The 13,226-nt window shown below is 40.1% G+C and overlaps 1 protein-coding gene across 1 annotated transcript in view; it reads left to right on the top strand.

Moving 5' to 3' along the window:
- Window positions 1–3,427: 3,427 nt before the first annotated feature.
- The window catches only part of LOC308078254 (organic cation/carnitine transporter 2-like), a gene marked incomplete at both ends in the record, with an annotated part of 28,380 nt that continues 18,581 nt past the window's right edge, over window positions 3,428–13,226 (top strand). Inside the window, 6 exons of the mRNA XM_080419375.1 lie at window positions 3,428–3,634; window positions 4,164–4,346; window positions 4,982–5,085; window positions 8,522–8,676; window positions 10,725–10,738; window positions 11,318–11,476. Of these exons, the coding sequence (XP_080275501.1) occupies window positions 3,428–3,634; window positions 4,164–4,346; window positions 4,982–5,085; window positions 8,522–8,676; window positions 10,725–10,738; window positions 11,318–11,476 (822 nt within the window). The remainder of the gene's footprint in view (window positions 3,635–4,163; window positions 4,347–4,981; window positions 5,086–8,521; window positions 8,677–10,724; window positions 10,739–11,317; window positions 11,477–13,226) is intronic.

The raw sequence follows: 13,226 nt of genomic DNA, 5'->3' as shown, positions 1-13,226 counted from the left end.
ATACAATATAACTTTGGACTCTACCAGACTCTATACAACATACTCTACCAGGTATAGTGTGTTAATACATTATAACTTTATACTTCAGTCAGAAACACTCACGTCAAAGCAGATTTAACCATTTATTGCAACAAATGGAATACAGTTAAGTTTGGCGTTAAAGGCTCCGCCCTTGGAGATATTCCCTGAATTTTGTCGAAGCAGCATGCTAAGCAAAACCCCCATAGGGATACAATATCAAACAATAAGCAATACATTGACATATTAGTTTGAATTAGCAGATAACCACAAGTATTTGAGCGTATGCCAGACTCTAATCAAAACGTGGAGGCTGGGGTGGAGGAGGTAGCTAGCAGAAATGAATCAGTCAGCAAGACCAGGAGAGACCTAGTGAATATGAAGTAGTATTTAAAGGAACCTCTTTGCTACATCAGTTGAATCAAGATTTTTCATTTTTTCCCCCGTTTTTTTCCGGGATTGATTATTTTTTTGGTTTAAAAACGTCTCTGCACGGCGGCAGATAGGCTAATATAATGCATGTTTTACCTATAACTCAAACGACAATAATACAGCAATCTGGGGACAACAGTAACAAGCTCCCAGCCTGTCAACTTGTGACTGTCACAGTATTTCCACTACACAGGATCTACACGCTATTAAAGCCAACAGCACACATTTAACCAAATACACCGCACTCAACCACAAATAAGACACTTCTATTAACCAAATAATAACATTGCGTCACCATAGGCTTTCCAGACAGTCCGTTACGTACTTTCACTTTCATTGATAGAATTGCAAAGCTGTCGCAGGATACATAAAAAAAACAGAAAAATAACCCCCCTGTCTGTCTCTTTGCATTATGTTTGAAAAAGTTCAACCGTGGCACGGGGGGGGGGGGGGGGTGGGTGTGTGTGTGTGTGTGTGTGTGTGTGTGTGGGTGTGGGTGTGGGGGGGGGGGGGGGCACTTCTCCCATACAGACTAGTCTGGGATCAATACCTTTTTCAGGTTTATGATCCGGTCGGGAACGGAAGTAACCCCACGACATCAGGCGGCCGGAACCCGCAAGCCTCACCCCAAAATAAAATTGTCTTTCCGGAGACTATTTAGCGTCTGTCTACCATTGTTATCCCATGGGGAAATTCTATTCCATTTAAATAGGGATTGGGGAAACAAACAGGGGGAACCAAAATAAATTACTAGGCACCATCGGAAAAGTCCTTAATGCAGCTTCCAACAACAAAAGACGTTGACTGTCTTGTGTCTTGTAGCTGTCTTGTGTTTGTTAAAAAAAGATTGCCATTTTAATAATTGACCTCAATATGGACCCATAATAAGTTCTGCCATAATCATGCAGCTCTATAACAGTGACACAGCCATGACAGCAAAACATATATACAGTAGAGTAGTATATATATATTTTATTTGAATTATTTTTGTAATCGCTTCAGGCCTTTCGTGCATGGGCAGGGTATCAATATTATATCTATATCATGGATATTAGACTGGATATTGTCTGTGATTTTGGATATCTATATATATATCTATATCTATTTCTATATCTATATCTATATATATATACTTTATATAAAATCGGGTGCTGACCTATTTATTGCAGATATATTATTGTATATCTTTTTATAATAAATTATTCATTATACTTTATCTGTAATAAATAGGGCAGGCTCTGGTTTCTTGCAAGAGTTGGGCCCTTATACATACACATATATTTACTAAAACATTATTTTTTTTATGTTTATGTTAGGAATCTCACTTGTCCCAGCCAGGTAAGGCCTAACTCTAGTAACACACATACTTAGAACCAGGTTTATTGTCACATCACAGGTTTACAAGGTAAAAAAGTGGGTGAAATTCGTTTTCGTACATTGTTCCCATCGCAACGTTATTTCCATAGAAAGAAGAGGGGGAGGAAGAAGAGAGGGGGGGCGGGGGGGGGGGGGCAAGTGGGAAGGAGATCAAACGAGAACAACAAAAAGGCCAAACAAGTTATCTACATATTTACACTAGTACCTGAGATAAAAAATATGACTAAGGTGCCTGAGCAGAGCAGCAATGTTTACTTTGCATGATATACTTATGGATGTTAAGGTGCTTAGAGAAAAACAGAAAAAACTTAATAAAAGTAAAAAAAAGTCAGTTACGTTACACATGGGATTAAGGTGCGTGTCGACCGCATAATCCACATAAGGTGGACTCACCCTGGTATAATCCGCAAGTAGTTCCATGAGGAAGAGCAAAACAAAGAAAGTCACTTGTACCTGGTGTAGTCCACATGTGTGTCCAAGGAAGAGCTACTGTAAGTCCAAGTCATTTGTCCCTGGTATAATCCACAGGTGTGTTCAAGAAGAGCAAAAAAGGTCCGAGACCAGCTGGACAGTGCCGCCTATTGTCAGGCTGCTGAACAAGGCTCATGCCTCATTCAGCAGTCTGACAGCAGCCGGATTAAAACTGCACCAGAACCTGGTGGTGGTACTCTTGATACTGCGGTAAGGCCCCTTGCCCATTCTCACCACCTGATGTCGGTTGGACAAGAAGTCCTGTATCCAGTCGCACATGCTTGGGTGTAGCCCTAGGTCTCGGAGCTTTGTGTCAAGTTTTGCTGGGACAATGGTGTTGAATGCTGAGCTGTAGTCACATTGGTCCTTCAGCAGCTTGTTGTCCATGTGCGAGAGGACGGTGTTGAGAGTCATGGCAATAGCGTCATCGGTGGATCTCTTAAAGGGCCATAGAGTCACGTTTTATATGATGCTATTGTATGAATTTAGATGAGGGGCCCCATTTAGATAAATCGGTGTAGATAACATAATGACATTATGTTATTGTTTTGCACTTGCTTTTTGGATCCCTTCCTCTGAAGTCACACTCAGCACGCGTGCACAGTGCACTTTGCAGTTGCTTTCCAGGGCAAATAACAGTGAGTCAGTCACGCAGAGACTCAAGCTCAGGGGCCCCCCTATAGCTCAGGGCTAGGGGGGTAAATCTCTTGGGTAAATCTCCCATGTGTGTATAGTATGTTCATACTATATAAGCTGACTGAGCAAAACCCAACAAGGTGTGGCTTCACTGTTTACTCACTGTCTGTTAGTCTCATCAGATCACAGAGTTTCACTTGAAATAGTTCACTGTCACAGCAGGCTGTACCACACGCTACAACACGACCCAGAGCTTTATACCTGACGACAGGTGAGTGTCTCAACTTCACACATAACACATCCAACATTAGGGGGGAAATAAATACGATAAATAAGAAAACAGTCAAAGGAAAGTGTTCCAGTGTGAAAATCACGGGTAAAGGTTAACGGGTAGGGGTATAGCGTGCCACAGAATAGTGCCCTTAGTGTCCGCAAGAAGAGGAGATTCTTGAATCTTGATTCTCTTCATTCTCAGACTCCTGGGTCTTTGGCCATGAAGGACTACGAGGAGACCACAGCCTTCCTTGGACAGTGGGGACGCTTCCAGCAGACCGTGTTCTTCCTGCTCTGTCTCAGCACCATTCCCAATGGCTTCACTGCGTTCTCTGTCATCTTCCTGGCTGACACCCCCCGCCACCACTGCCTGGTTCCAGATGTCAACCTAACTGCAGAGTGGCGCAAGGCCATCATCCCAGTAGAGGTGAGCACCTGACGCCAGTGTGTTGTTCTTTACGACAGTGGTTCTCAAACTTTTTTATGTCAAGGATTGACATAAAAAAATTATATGCACTGTATTTGGCCGCGGACCCCCATCTCAAAATATTTTGTTCCAGGGACCCCTAGAAGCAAAGAGTACAAATGTTCGCTTTAAAACATCTATATTCATAGATTTGCACAAATGTTCACGGTTTGAAAAAAAATGCAGATCTACAAGCGCTATGAACTTGTATATCTGCTGAATAGCCAAAGTATAGAATATGGATAAAGGGGTTAAAATTATTGTAACGCTTTATTAACAAATTTTGCTGGGGACCCCCTTGTACCCCCCCCCCCCCCCCCCCCCACAAGGACCCCTGCGATTTTGCGGCTATCTGTTATCGGTCACATTGTTAATTATAAACATGGGTATCAGTAGGGTCCAGGATTTCCATATGGGTTCATCCCTAGTCGCCATACATACCATACATACGGCTTATTGCACTGTAATAGAGGTTATTATATTTGACAAGGTGGTGAACGGACAGGAGGAGCAGAGCCGATGCCACCGGTACAGACTGGACGAGGTCAGGAACCTGTCTGCTCTGGGCTACATCCCCGGTCGGGACGTGAACCTCACTGAACTGAGACAGGAGAGCTGTGTGGACGGATGGAGCTACAGCCAAGACATCTACCAGTCCACCATCGTCACGGAGGTCAGTGGTGCGTGTGTGTGTGAATCAGTGGTGGAAAAAAATCTCATTTTTTTTACTTAAGTAAAAGTATCAATACTGCAATATAGAAATACTCTATATAGTTATCACAATACACTTAATTATGCAGAATGTCCCATTTCCAATTTTCCCGTTTTCCCGTTTTCAAATGTATAAAATATTTTGAAAATATTAGATCTACAAGCTCACAATGCGTGGCATCGCAACACATTGTGAGCTTGTAGATCGGCTAATTTCAAATGGCCGAAATGTATATAGGGCTTAATTATATGTTTTGTAATAATAATCAAAATCTACAAAGTAACTAATAACTAAAGTTTTCATATAATTGTAGTGGAGTAAAAGTACAATATTTGCCTCTGAGATGTAGTGGAGTACAAGTAAAAGTATTGAAAATTGGAAATAATCCAGTAAAGTACAAATACCTCAACATTGTACTTAAGTACAGTACTTAAATAAATGTACTTAGTTACTTTCCACCACTGGTGTGCGTGCATGTGTTTACACTTTCAAGTTAACGCTACACAATCCATAGCTTTAGTGAATGCAATTTTATTTTAACCAAAGGTGCACCCGGAAGTGTCAATCTTTCTTTACTGTAAATTCTCAACCTGCAGTTTGACCTGGTATGCAGCAACCAGTGGAAACAACCGTTCACCTCCTCAGTGTACTTACTGGGAGTTCTGTGTGGATCCTTCTTCTCTGGACAGATCTCAGACAGGTATTTGAAACCCATGGCATTATTGCCAGACCCAAGGGGTCGGGCTTACATGAGGCTTTGTACCTGTTTCGTCCATACATGGGCATGGTCACTTTGTCCTCCGGCCCCAGCCAAAAAAAAAATGTCTCCCCCAAAAAAGTCTGTCCATACATGGGCATAGAAGGGACACACGTCGTGCGAAGCCCGGCCATTCAGATTTCAACCACTAGGGCATGGTCACTTTGTCCCCCGGCCCCAGCCAAAAAAGTCTGTCCCCCTTTCGTCCCCTTTCGTCACAAACTATTCATGACATCATTATTATGTCACAAGTATGTAATTAAGTGTATAAAGTGGTTTGTAGGTGTGTTACATACTAGGACTTCATTCTGGGTCTGGCAGAACCAGGTCTCCTGGTCTTGTTATTTAATAATGACCCATGACCCTCCGTCTCTTCAGGCTTGTGGGGAAATGGCCTGAAATTAATTGTACTTCCTAGTACTTCCAGTGTTGCAATGCTGATTTGGTATGTGGTTTCACTCTATTGTAATGACGTGACGCGCACGTCGCTTAACGCCTACAATACAGGTCACACAATGGACAATTGATATGCATCTAGGCTCATTCATTCCTATGTTAATCCTAATTCATGCTGGTGTGACAACCGGCGGTCGGCAGCCTTTGTTAACTTTGTTGAGGTGTGAATTTTAAGTTGTTTTAAATCCATGCATGTGCCTGCGCGCGTGCTCCTGTTCAAATAGGTTCCTGCACGGTGTGCAAGGCCGTCCCATGAGCAATGCAACCCTGAGTACTTCCCAGCCGTCCTAGAGTTGCAGTGGAGTCAAAAGTAAAATATTTGTCTTTGAAATGTAGTGGAGTGAAAGTAATCAAAAAAGTAAACCAAAAAAATACTCGGATACAGATACTCATAAAATGTACTTAACTCATTGAGTGCCATTAACGTGTTTCACGTGTTTTAACGCTATGGTGCAACGTGCCATTAACGTGTTTCACGTGTTTTTGAAAAAAATAGAAAAAAAACTAAAAAAAACTAATAATAATAATAATAACATTTCTTCCTGAACCCAATATATCATTATCTGAGAATTTGCAGCTCCATCCACTCCTTGTTTAACTTATAACTGAAAAAGCCTGTATCTCGCTTCCTTTACTTTGAAAAAATAAAAAAATAAAAATTGTAATGACCAGAAATAGATATTAACTAGAAAAAGTGCTCCTCGGAGCACAGGTCTCCACCAGGTCAGGTAAGTTATTGTGGCCTCCTGGTGGCGCTATAATAGGCCAATGTTTAAAGGGTTACATTTGTTCTTAGGCCTTGCACGGCAATCGGACACAGCATTCATGGTTTGAGGCATTTTGTGCAAAAATAAAAGTTTTGCTAAATTAGACCTGCTGGTGGCGCTATAACAGGCCAATGTTAAAAGGGTGGCATTTGTTCCTCAACATAGTGTGAATGTGCGTGCAAAGTTTGACCGCAATCGGACAGTGCGTTCATGATTTGCGGAATTTTGTTCAAAACAAGCCACTACTGCAAACTTTAGATGTCAATCTTAGCCAATGAGGATGGAATATGAAAAATCAAACACATCCGTCTTGATCACATGACTATGGAGATCATGTGTACCGATTTGCATGAAATTTGGATAAAATCGGAAGAAGTAATATAAAAAAATTCGGCCTCCTGGTGGCGCAAATGTAAAAAATGCACGGCAAAGGTTTTTCCTTGACCTCTAGGGAGTGCGCATACAAACTTTTACACAGATCGGTGCAGTTATAAGTAAAAACACGAATCGGCCTGTTATAGCGCCACCATGAGGCTGATTTGAAAATTTTCAAGTGGCATTTCTTCCTCGGCATAGTGGAAATATGCGTGCAAAATTTCACGGAAATTGCATGCTGTGTTCATGATTTGAGGCATTTTGTTGAAAACAAAGCACTCCTGCAAACTTTGGAAGCCATTTTTAGCCAATCAGGATGGAATATGAAAAATCTGAAAGACCCGTTTTGTTTAATGACTATAGAGATACTGTGTACCGATTTGCGATATTTTTGGACAAAATCTGTAGGAGTACTGTCAAAAAATATGTTTTGCACAAATCGGCCTGCTGGTGGCGCTATAAAAGGCCCATGTGAAAAATTTGGGGGAGAAGTTCGGAATTGGCATCCAGGGAGTCTGTGTGCACAGTTTCGCTGCGATCAAGCCAACGGTGGCGGAGATTAGCTGGTCACAGACGGACACACGGACACAAGGACACACGGACACACGACGGACGGACGGGGTGGAAAACATACTCTCTCGCCATGCCTTTCGGCCTGGCGGAGACAATAATTCTGGCACTCAATGAGTTAAGTGCAGTACTCAAGTAAATATACACCGTTACTGTCCTCCACTGCCCATGTGTGACATAAGGAGTCATGGTCATGTGACTGCACCCTTTGACCTTCAGTTATCCTGTGTTATCGTTGGTCTATCTGGTTTATAATCCACCAATAATAACTAACAGTTTGACCCTTTTTCCAGATGTGTATGGCTGGCCTATTAACAAGAAGAGAACTTATTTTTATCTGTGGACGTGTATGTTGGGTGAAAGTACCACCTCTAGATAATGTTTTAGTAGAATAACAAACTTTTTTTTAAATGTTATAACTGCTCAAAGGCCTCTTTTGATAAAATGATCCAGATGTATGTTGGTTATTGTCAGTGGTGGAAAAAGTAATCAAATGTTTTGCTTAAACAAAAGTAGCAATACTGCAATGTAGAATACTCTGTTACAATGAAAAGTCCGGAATTAAAAAATGACTTGAGTAAAAGTACAAAAGTGTTGGCATCAAAATGTACTTAAATTACCAAAAGTAAAAGTACTAACATGTTTGAAAATAGCAGATCTACTAGCTTGTAGCTTGTAGATCGGCTATTTTCAAATAGCCTAGGTATAAAATAGTGCTAAAGTGGTTAATGTATGTTTTTTAATATAATAATTTATATCTACAAACAGTTTACAGTTTAGGCATTTAGCAGACGCACTTAATCCAGAGAGATTTACAGTAATCAAGGACACAAGATAATACATCATAATACACATACCGTAAAACATCAATGCATAAAAAATGTAATCTAATAATAAAGTAATACATAAGTAAACTAATCTAATAGTAACTAATACATACAGAAACCAAGAACCTATCATCGGCCTACATTGAAACAACACACACTATAGGATGCCAGGTCAACAATGACCTGGCATCTCTCCACATAACATGCTATCGAAGTAACTAGTAACTAAAGGTTTTAAATAATTGTAGTGGAGTAAACTGAGAATGTGGTGGAGTAGAAGTAAAAGTATAGACATTTGGAAATACTCCAGTAAACATGTAAATTGCGAAAAAAAAGAGAAACAAAACACATGTTGGCTAATTTTGTCTCCTTTTTTTTTTTAAGGTTTGGAAGGAAGCCTGTTATGTTTGCAAGCATGGCAGTCCAGACACTTTTTACCTTTGTCGAAATCTTCTCTCCCTCGTGGACGGTGTTCTCTATCCTCTTCTTCATCATTGCTTTGGGCCAGCTCTCCAACAATATGGCTGCTTTTGTCTTAGGTATGTAACAACTACTCACATGTAGCCTGATTATCAGCCTGAAGCTGCGTGGAGCTTCAGTCTGAAATTGGCTCCAGTGTTGGCGATTACAAGGGGGAGGGGATTCGCCTATATCTGACGTCATAGAGACACACGGCCGGAAGCGGAAGGCCTACAAATCCACGCCCACTTTTGACACTCGGGGTCCGTTAGAACGATGAACTGCAGCTCTCAATGCAATCTCTATGAGAGGCATTGTAAAATACCGTCATTTCACTGGTTAACTACTGAGGCTGTAGCGATTTTTGTTGTGTTCTAATAATCTGTCCCATTTGTTTAATTTGTCCTTTTTAATGTCCCATATCTTTCATCTTGATATACTACCCACAATATACTATAATATACTCCATCAGTATGTCAAAACCGCTAGCATCGGAGATCAAGAGTTTAAGTATACGTCACGGATGCATCCCTTGAGGTTTTCACTACCCAGAAAACTGGCGAAAGTGGCCGTTTTCAATAGGTTTTGGTCATTATCTCTGGAACAGAAGGTCCAATCAGTTCAAAGCTTGTTGGGTGTGTGACTTTGAAGACATTAAGCACGCAATGACCCATTTTCGGGTCCCTTTTTTTTTATAGGGGAGGCGAGATCTTAGTTGGGCAGGCGACCGCCTCTCCTGCCTCTACAGTGCGTACGCCACTGGTCGGCGCTCGGCACTCGTAAAGACAGTGATGTCACTGAAATGCCCGTCTGCTGTCTACCCTCTGCTGTGTTAGCATTATGGGTAACTCGTTAAAGTGGCAAATTAAATGTGAAACACATCAACTATTAAGAAAACAAGAAGATTGTTGACAAAAACACTCCATACATTTGGAAACATATTTTTATTTAAATCAATATCGTCTTCAGTTAATGCAGGATAATTTTAAAAGTAGGCTAACTCTCATATCCTCTCATAGGGAATGCATTGGCGGCTGCAGTTCATCGTTCTAACGGACCTCGAGTAGCGGCGCTGTCTCAAAAGTGGGCGTGAATTTTGTAGTCCCCGTGTGTCTCTATCGCACAGCTTGCTTTAGCTGATATTCGCTGATTGGCTTGTCGTTAGACCCACCCCCACCTCCGACTCTCATTGGACGGTACTTTTTGTACCGAATAAATCCTATAGGTTCACATCACAACACCAGACCAAGAGGGGCGGTCCACTCGGAGAGTGGGCGGGGTCTATGGTCTGGAACCAGGCTAACTCACATGTTGAGACTGGATGGGAATGTGCTGAATGTAATGGCTCAGTCATGGCTGAAAATAACTGATCAACAAGCTCACAGCACTTGTAGATCTGCTATTTTCGGCGACTCCAGCATTAGGAATGCAATGAAATGATACATTAGACATACTTTGCATATCGATATTGTTTAGGTCAGGAGTGATGCAACTTTGAATATGGAGAGGGCCACTATATTTCCACACTCAATCCAGAGGACCACATTACATAATACTGTCGGTCAGACACCTCTTATCTCCCTATTTTATCATTTTTCGTAAATTAATGCCGTACTTTGCCATTCTATCAGGCAAAAGTAGAAAAATGTACGATCTACAAGCTCAATACGCGTTGCATTGAGACACGTTTTGAGCTTGTAAATTGGCTATTTCTAATATTTCTGAATTGGAATCCTGAAAAGTTAAATTTGTTTAATTTGAAATGCATGCTTTATGAACTTAAATACAATACAATACATTGGACATAAAAAAAGACATTAGAAATGTAATACTAGCCATTAAGCTACTAATATAGAGTGAATCGTAACAGCTGAAATCAATAATATATCAGTATTCCGATATTAACCTGCTGGCCGCATTAAGTGAAGGTGGGGCCGCATTTGGCCCCCGGGCCACCAGTTTTTTACTCATAATATCGGGGACTTAATATTATCACTATTACCTGTGACAGCTCACTGTAGTATAGATGCTAATAGTTTCTTTCATTCTTTTATGAATTACATTTCTAAAGGCTTTTTCTTTTATTTATGTATGTATTTATTTTATAACTTTTTATTTCATTTTACAGGAGAAAAAGAACAGGTACTGAATTCTTAAAGGGATATTTCACTTTCAAACATGTTTGGGGTCATTTTTACGTCTACTCAGGCTTATGTGAGCACCCTAGAAGTTGCTTGATTCAGTATTTAGATATTTGATATTCATTTTATCTGACACGCCCCCTTCCTATACAAACCCATTGTAACTCCATTTTAACCATGATGGATTCATTGAAAACACCCGTCCTTTGTTCTGGTGACAAATTGTCCTTCTAATGTGTGAGGGGCCGTGTTTTTTCAATTACTTACTTTTCATTTATTTTATGTTATTTTATTTTATTTATTTGTTTATTTTCCTCAAAAAAAATTACAGAAAAAAGGAATAAAAAGAAAACACGGCCCCCGCCACGCGTTAGAAATACAATATCAGTCACGTTTAACTGGTATCCTTCTTTGAAGATGAAACTGAACTGCTTAATGACTAAATTATAACATTTTCAGTATAGATTTGAAGGTTATTTTAGTTTTTTGAAGACTGTATGGGACCATGAATTGCTTTTGAGGTGAAGCCCTTCTGACTGTTTGAGCGTGAACCTCTCTCTACTGTGTTCCATAACCAAAGTGTGGACCTTCTCTCTCCTACCTGCGAGGCAGGTTCATCCCAGAGTCTCCTCGATGGCTGATCTCCCAGGGAAGAATAGAGGAGGCTGAGGCCGTACTGAAAGAAGCTGCTAAGAAGAACAACGTAGAGGCTCCGCAGGTCATCCTTGAAGGTTATGATGTAAGTTGACTTTAAGTCATACTATTTAACCTTTTCAATTAGGGGAGATCGGGGACAAAAGTAACACTTTTTATATTTGCCTTCATAATTCACAGAGTACTTGAAATATCCTAGTCATCTTTTGTTATAAGAAACAGCTATTCTAGCTAGAAACACCTGTACTAGCATAGGCTGCTGACGTTAATTTGTGACCAATAACATAGAGATGCAATTCATCTAAGTTTAAATCAGCTGACATCTTATCTTTAGAAAGCAGAAGGAAAATACCGTACACTAAAAAAAAATATGTTTACACCTCAAAATCAGTTTTTTTTTTTAAACTTCTGCTGAGATGAAATGATCATTCTATCCTTTCATAGGCAGAGAGAGGACCCTACTGAGCATGTGCACAAGAAGTCTCACCTCTCTAGCTTATTTCTAATTATAATTATTGAGTGTGTTACTTTTGTCCCCTGTTACTTTTGTCTCCGGTCTCCCCCTATACTTTTTTCTAATATGTATAATTTTTCACTTGCATATTTTTCACAGTAACCATTCCACATACAGTTGTGTGAACACTTCCCTAAACACTATAAAATACTATTTGTAATCCCAATTTTCTGGCCCCAACACTGGGAATCACATTTCTAACATATGCTGTAATGACCATGTAGCTACCAGAGGTGTCATCAAAAACACTTCAAAAAGCATTGTGCACAGACATTTTGGAGTGCAAGGCATGAAGCCTAATAGACGCAGTATAAAGGGCCCTGCTACATCTAACATTATGTTCACATATAGACAGCCACCATTATGATTGACTTCAAATTTGTCTTTGATGACAGCCGTAGACACATAACATTTTGGCATGGAGGGAGAATACACAATGAACTAAGAGGTAGGCTGATGCTTTGTGTTCTGCAGAGCAGTGGTGTAAAGTAACTAAGTACATTTACTTCTGTACTTAAGTACAATTTTGAGATATTTTTACTTACTAATACTGGAGTATTTCCAATTTTCAATACTTTTACTTTTACATCTCAGAGGTCCGGCAGACACCAGCTAACTCCATTTTGACGGTTTTGCATTTTTTCCATAAATCAGGGGCATTGAACACCCTTTACGTCTGTGTGTTGGACCAATGAAAAGCATGAAAAAGCGCTTCTGACAAAACCAGCTAACTCCATTGGATCCTCTATCTTTCTGCTAAACCAGCTAACCTCATCGGAGTTAGCTGGTTTTGCTGACTCCAGGCTCCACCCCCTTTTACCGCCAACCTCATTGTGATCTTGGAGGTTCATTCAGCTGTTCTTATCAATGATGAACAAAACCTCCTAACTCCACTTTTGTTCATTTCCTGAAAAATGAAAATTTTGAAGTTAGCTGGTTTCTGCCGGACAGCAGAGATATTGTACTTTTACTCCACTACAATCATTTGAAAACTTTAGTTACTAGTTTTTAGATTTACATTTGTATTACTAAACATAACATTAACCACTTTACACCGCTCTATCTATATTTTGGCTATTTGAACATAGCCAATCTACAAGCTCACAACGTGTCGCGATGCAACGCATTGTGAGCTTGTAGATCTACTATTTTCAAAAGAGTTTTATACATTACATACTTTAAGTACATTTTGATGCCAATACTTTTGTACTTTTACTCAAGTAAATTCAGAATTCCGGACTTTTACTTGTAACAGAGTATTTCTGCATTGCCGTATTGATACTTTTACTTAAGTAAAACATTTTAGTGCTTTTTCCACCAC

Source organism: Gymnoscopelus braueri (assembly GCF_963280865.1).
Source record: "Gymnoscopelus braueri genome assembly, chromosome: 22".
Lineage (NCBI taxonomy): Eukaryota > Metazoa > Chordata > Actinopteri > Myctophiformes > Myctophidae > Gymnoscopelus > Gymnoscopelus braueri.
Note: the sequence above shows the minus strand (reverse complement) of the source record. Positions and strands in the feature narration are given on the sequence as shown.